The 6,356-nt window shown below is 41.8% G+C and overlaps 1 protein-coding gene across 1 annotated transcript in view; it reads right to left on the bottom strand.

Annotated features, from left to right (window-relative positions):
- Window positions 1–6,356, bottom strand: part of LOC126394174 (uncharacterized) — a 19,704-nt gene that overhangs the window by 10,061 nt on the left and 3,287 nt on the right. Inside the window, exon 2 of the mRNA XM_050050844.1 lies at window positions 401–405. Within this exon, the coding sequence (XP_049906801.1) occupies window positions 401–405 (5 nt within the window). The remainder of the gene's footprint in view (window positions 1–400; window positions 406–6,356) is intronic.

Raw genomic sequence — 6,356 nt, 5'->3', positions numbered from 1 at the left:
GTCTGCCTCCCGGCCCGTAACAGGAAGATGATTCCACAGGAGAGGAGCCTGATAGCTGAAGGCTCTAGCTCCTGATCTACTTTTGGAGACTTTAGGGACCACGAGTAACCCTGCGTTCTCAGAGCGCAGTGTTCTGGTGGGATAATATGGCACTATGAGCTCACTAAGATATGATGGAGCTTGACCATTTAGAGTTTTATAAGTTAACAGATATGTTCTCTTGAACAAGCGACATTGGACTATGGACTATAGTTGTAAGACATGGCTAAAACAGCCGACCTATAGGCACACCACACCTTATGAGATTGCAGATAAGCTTTTCATTTACAAAAACAAGACTGGCAGTCCATTACCTGCTGTATAGCTGCCAAGGAAAAAAAGATGAGAGAAGACACCTTACAGCACCTGAGAGACAGAAAAAAAATGGGTTAAACACCTTAAAGTTTTCATTCTCCATCGCACAACAGTTAAGTGTTGCTGTGTTACAAACGAAGATAGCCTAGAGCCTACAAGCACACTACGCGCTTTGAGTTTGTAGACGCTGCCAAGGAAATAGGAATAAGGTCACAACAATGAACAACAACGTCCCAATGAAAGACACGTCACAGCATCTGACCTGACAGAAACAAAATTTGTTTAGATACACAACTAAAGCCTTATTAATATACACACTAACACACACAGTCAAATAAATTGTTGTAGTGGAGTAAAAGCACAGCATGTACCTGAGGTGTAGAGGGGTTTGTATGCATCAAAAAATGTAACCACTCAAATACCTTAAATTATGTGCAGCACTTTATATAAAGAAATCCTACTGTACAGACTTTGTACAGCAGAAACATAGACCTGTACAAGTTCAGCCTGGACTTGTGTGCTGACCGAGTGAAGCGTCCAGAGAAATTGCACCCAGTATGTTCAACAAAAACATATCCCCTACCATGTGGGAGATGCTACATATTCGTTTGCACCACGTGATGTCACTGTTAACCTTGTGTGGCCATGACCCTGCAGGGCTGTATGTTAACTTTTTTTAGCCCATAGCACTGGAGCTACAGAGGGTGATAATTTTGTAGCACAGGCCAGAAAGTTTGTAGCACCTGTCACAATAACAAATTTTGTTGGCCGATTAATTGCATTATGCGATAAGCAATAGTATTGCATAATATTGTGCTTTTAAGACCATTTTTATTATTGTTGTAATTTTGCTATTTTTAGACCATTTAAAAAACCTTATATAATGATAATAGAGGCATAATGATGCAAGTACACCCTTTTTAAAAGAGAAATAAACATTATTTAACAAGAATATTTACGAAAGCAAAAAAAAAGACAATTTAAATATCTGAAATAACACGTAAAAATATCTAAATAAATAAATAAAGACCTTATAAATACAAAAAAATAGACTGTCAGTCTCTCACTCTCAGGTGTGCAGTTAAGTTGGTTGTATTCGCTCTTTTTGTTGAGATGGTTTTAGAACAAACCTGGCACATCGGCTCGTCCAAATTACTGGGCTCCCCTCTGTCATTTGGTTTAAATCCAAAACAATCCCACACAGGGGCCGTGGCATTTGGTTTAGGAACAAGGTCCCTGTCTTTCTCTTACGCTCAACTGTTATTTTTTCTCCGCCTCGTCTCCCCCCCACGAAGATTGCACTGTGTGTGTGTGTGTGTGTGTGTGTGTGTGTGTGTGTGTGTGTGTGTGTAGCCCATAGCTCCGCCTCCCCCACAGAGACAAAGACACTCGATGACAAGAGTTTCCCTCCGTTAATTAAACTAATAAACCAACTCAACTGGCTGCCAGACCATGCACGGCAGTGAACGCTCTTGTCGTCTAGTGAAAAAACGAGGAAAAACAGACCACGCACACAAACGGCTTTCAAGCAGTCTGTCGCACGCTTGCTACTAGGCAAATAAATTCATCGCACAAACATTTTTTTCCATCGCCCTGCCATTATCGTGGTCACTGCCCAATGCCTATGGCCACTCTTCAGTCGCACGGATAAAAATCGACCAGAATAAACAAAGAGTACATCAGAATTGCTGCCTCTGGTCCAGAAACATTGTACACATTTTTTTTCATAATTTCTGACAATATTCAGAGTGAATGCGTTGGAAAAAAGCCCCTAGAACACCCAAAACAAGTTGGCTAACGTAAGGTTTTAGCAAAGAATGGTAGGTAGGTAGTTATCAGCCAGATTATAACAACGTGCAACCTACATAGTGTTCGCTTCTTGTACCAGTGGGGTGGTATCAGAGACAAAACACCTCTAATGGTTTACAATAAAACTTATAATGTTCCTTTCATGACCGATAAAAGTGACTGAGAGTAACATCAACCAACCTTGCATCATCTGTGAACCCCGTATACGGATGCTAGCTAGTTAGCAACGAGCTAGTCGGTCTGAACTCCATGCCATGCTGCTAGCTAGCTGGCTTTCGACCGGGTCCATGTCATTGGTTCGACAGCCCATTGGTTCGACATCCCATTAGTCCGACTGTCCGCGGTGCTGAACGGCTCGCGGCGGGCGTATGGTGCGCTGCGACCGGCTTGAGGCGGAGCAGGCTCACGGCTTATGTGTTTGTCACTTTCTTTTTCATTTTAACCCACACCATGATCTTTTCCTGACCCTAACCAAGTGGTTTTTGTGCCTAAACCTAACCAGACCTTAACCACAGGGCATCATGATGATTTCGGAACGGACTTAGGGACAATGAGTTTAATATGGTCGGAACAATGGGATGTCGAACCAATGGGCAGTTCCACTTTCGACCTACCCTGTTAGCAACCCTAAGGTAGTCATACAATATCGAATCAATTTGCAAGCTACAAACAGTTTATATTTACATTACACAACATGTTCTCCCGTGGACAGCTAAAATAACATCGAAACTGAACATGAACCAAGAGTGTTGTGCAGCAAGCTAACGCAAAACAAAAATGTGTGCCCTTAAGGCATGCTAACGCCCTTCGCCATTCGCGGCCGTGACCACAGCAGGTTTGGGAAGTTCAAGACAATAACGCTAAACTACCTAACACTATACATACACATGGAAATTGCTGACCGAACTTACCTTCAATTTAGAGGAAAACGATGAGTGGATTCACCATGGGGATTTCCATAGGCCTAGTGAATTTGCCATGCAGGCTGAAAAGCTGTGCCGTGACTTGCAATGCTTCGAACACGCCGAACCGCGCCAAACAGAGCCCTTGACGCCAAATGCCTGGCGTGTTGCCTCGGCCAATCAGAGTGGCGTTTACTGGTTGGGTTATGATGATGTACTGCCTCAGCCAATCAGAGTGGCGTTGACTGGTTTTTGAATCTTTGGTTGAAATCCAAAGCCCTTGATAGAGCTGTCCTCGGCTGTCCTTGACTTTTCTGCTGCTGTTGGTTCTTTTGAGAACAGTGGCCATCGTTGCCTCTTTCTCTCTCGGGAAACCGCAATGGCTGTCATGGCGTCACAAATTTTTAAGTTAGGAATAAGGTGGATAATATAGGCTACCATGAAATTATTTTCTGAACTCTAATTTCCCATATATTGCATTTCCAAATAAATAAACAGATAAATGCAAAAATACATATATGCATAAATAAATAACTTGATTAATTAAAATAAATAAACCAGTTAAAGAAAAACAGCAAAATGTAAAATAACAACAACAACAACAAAAAACACAGCCTACTGAATAAATAAATAAATAAATAAATAGGCATACACATAATAAATCGTGTTTGTTTATAGTCTGTATTCATATGTCTTAATCATGTTGATATCAACAATGTTGATATTTGTAAATAAAAAAAATATTACATTTATTAATCATGTACATTTCTTGCACCTGTCATAGACGTCCAAATGACGTCCAAAAAATTTACCCAGTTCAAAGATCAAATGTTGAACGTCAATGTGACATCCAAGTTGGGTCATGGTTGGACGTTTAAATAGTGGACCTAGTTTGGACGTTGAATAGATGTCCAGAATCGGTCATGGACCGACGGACCCAATATAGACATGATCTGCCGGCAGTGTAACATGGCAATATTCACAGATGAGGACCTGCTCCCTAAGAAGATATAAACAGCTCATTCTAAAGTAAAAAAAACACAATGATTCTTATTTACAGCTGATTATACACTAAAGAAAACATACTTATATTTCATTTCTGCCACTATATCCTCCTAAATCCTACACACCCGTTCGGTTCCTTTAGACTTGCTCACACTAAAAGCCAGCATCAATATGTCAGATGTTAGTTTCAATCACATCTGACAGACTGAAAGCAGGACATAAACAAACAAGCCCCTGCCTCCTCCTGACAGACTGCAGAGATCTGTGAGTTTACTTGTAGACTTCATGTACAGGCCTCCACCAGGATTATCTTGACAATAAGAATAAACACATATAGGGGAACATCATTTTAACTCGATCTACCCTATACACAAACTAAAATGAAAAGAAGGCATTTCTATCAATCAATCAATCAATCAATTTATTTGTTACATGAAATCCTAAAACTATGACTTCACTAAAATGCAACCCATCAGTTCTATCAATCCAGGAACACTGAAATAATAATAAATATAGGTCTCTGGGGTTTAGGTTTAGGCAGAGGGTGCTTCTCAAAGTGAAGGATACTTCCTTGGTAGGATGGATCCTTCAAACTCAGGTCCTACAGAGGCTAGGCATGACTCCTTCCTAACATTCAGTGAACACACATTGGAACAGGCTAGTGAGTGCCCAGGCGTGTGTCACTGAAGAGGCCTCGCCTTCAAATTGTGCTCAAATAATTATGGGTACTTCATGTCGGCTGAAGATACACACATGCATCCTTGAAAATTCTCTGAAGGAAGGATTCAGTCCTCAGTAGAATTCAAAGGATCCTTGACATTGGAACAGTGATATAGCCTCCTTGAAATTCAGCCATTCTTCCTTGACCTTGAGAAGCACTGAAAGTCTTGATTTAGGATCCTTGTAGCCTGATACTGTGTTTACACTACAAGCTACACAGCAACAGCACTGCCAGCTACATTATTGCCGAGTCGCTGTGGAAGTGTAACTCAAGCGCTCCTTACCATAGCTACATTGTCACTGACTTGTGTGTGTCTGCTACTGGCCACAAAACACCTCAAATGAATGCCATCTAAAGTTTGTATTATGGTCATAAAATATCTAAGATTTTGATCAGTGTCTGAGCCCCATTTTAACATCACATTTCACCACCCCACTGCATCTCTGTGTGCACCACAATTCACTGAAAGCTAGCATAGTGCCAGCTAATGAAAGCTAAATAACACAGTACAATAGCTATAAACCTACCATATGATTAGCTGATGCTTCGCCACATCATAGTCCTGAAAATGTTGAAGACAGCTCAACTTTTGTTTGTAGTGCATCACGCCTTTCAGTAGTGCCGGCCGTCAGATTGTAGCTACGTGTCACTAGCTTCCACTGAAAATCAACTGTAGCCTGTTGTTGTGTCACTTGTGGTGTGAACACAGCATGAGGGTAAGAGCTCCACCTGAGCCTCTCAGTGCTGGCCTTGTGTAACTGGTACCTTCTTCCAGACTTCAACAGGAAGAAAAGGCAGTCTTCCGGGAGGCTGGGATCTTTAATGATTCTCCTCACCTTATTGTTACAGCATCTGGTGTAAACACCTTTATTCAGGTAGAGTAACGCCTATAGTGTGTTCAGCTGACCGAACCACTCTTTTCAGGTCTTTGTGGTCCTATTCAGTGCTGTTTCCGTACTCGGCAGTGATGTTCCTCATCAGGATGCTCTTGATGGTGCAGGAATAGAAATTCTTCAGTATTTGAGGGGATACTCAAATCCCCTAAAACAGTTTTTGCCTTGCTTTTCTCACCACTGAGTCAGTCTGCAGTGCTTAGGTCAGGCCCTCAGTGATGTGGACACAAAGCTAACTGAGGCTATCTACCCTGTCCACTGAGGGCCTGTTTATTTTAAGGGGGGCGTAGTCCCTTTGCTGCTTCTTCCCAAAGTCCACTATCATCTCCTTAGTACTGTGATGTTCAGGAGTAGGTTGTTATGTAGTATTATCTGTAAAGGTGGCAGAGGTGTGTCCGCCCACTTTCACCACCTGGGGTCTACCTGTCAGGAAGTCAAGCATCCACATGCACAGTGAGGTGTAATGAGGGCCCGTTATTTTTTGTTTCCTGTAGTCGCTATCCACCTTATTTTCAAACACGGAAGTAAATAGTGATCAACTTCCGTTTTTTTGTGCGTGACTTCCGGTCAGCCACTTTCCCTCATGCTTTCCCTTACCGGAGCTAACGGTGCAAGCTAATTTTTTTTCAATTTTCAGTTGTTTATGTTAGTCAATCAGTTAGTTAGTTAGTT

Source organism: Epinephelus moara, chromosome 8 (assembly GCF_006386435.1).
Source record: "Epinephelus moara isolate mb chromosome 8, YSFRI_EMoa_1.0, whole genome shotgun sequence".
NCBI lineage: Eukaryota > Metazoa > Chordata > Actinopteri > Perciformes > Serranidae > Epinephelus > Epinephelus moara.
The sequence above is the reverse complement of the archived record's forward strand: the minus strand, read 5'-3'. Positions and strand labels throughout refer to the sequence as shown.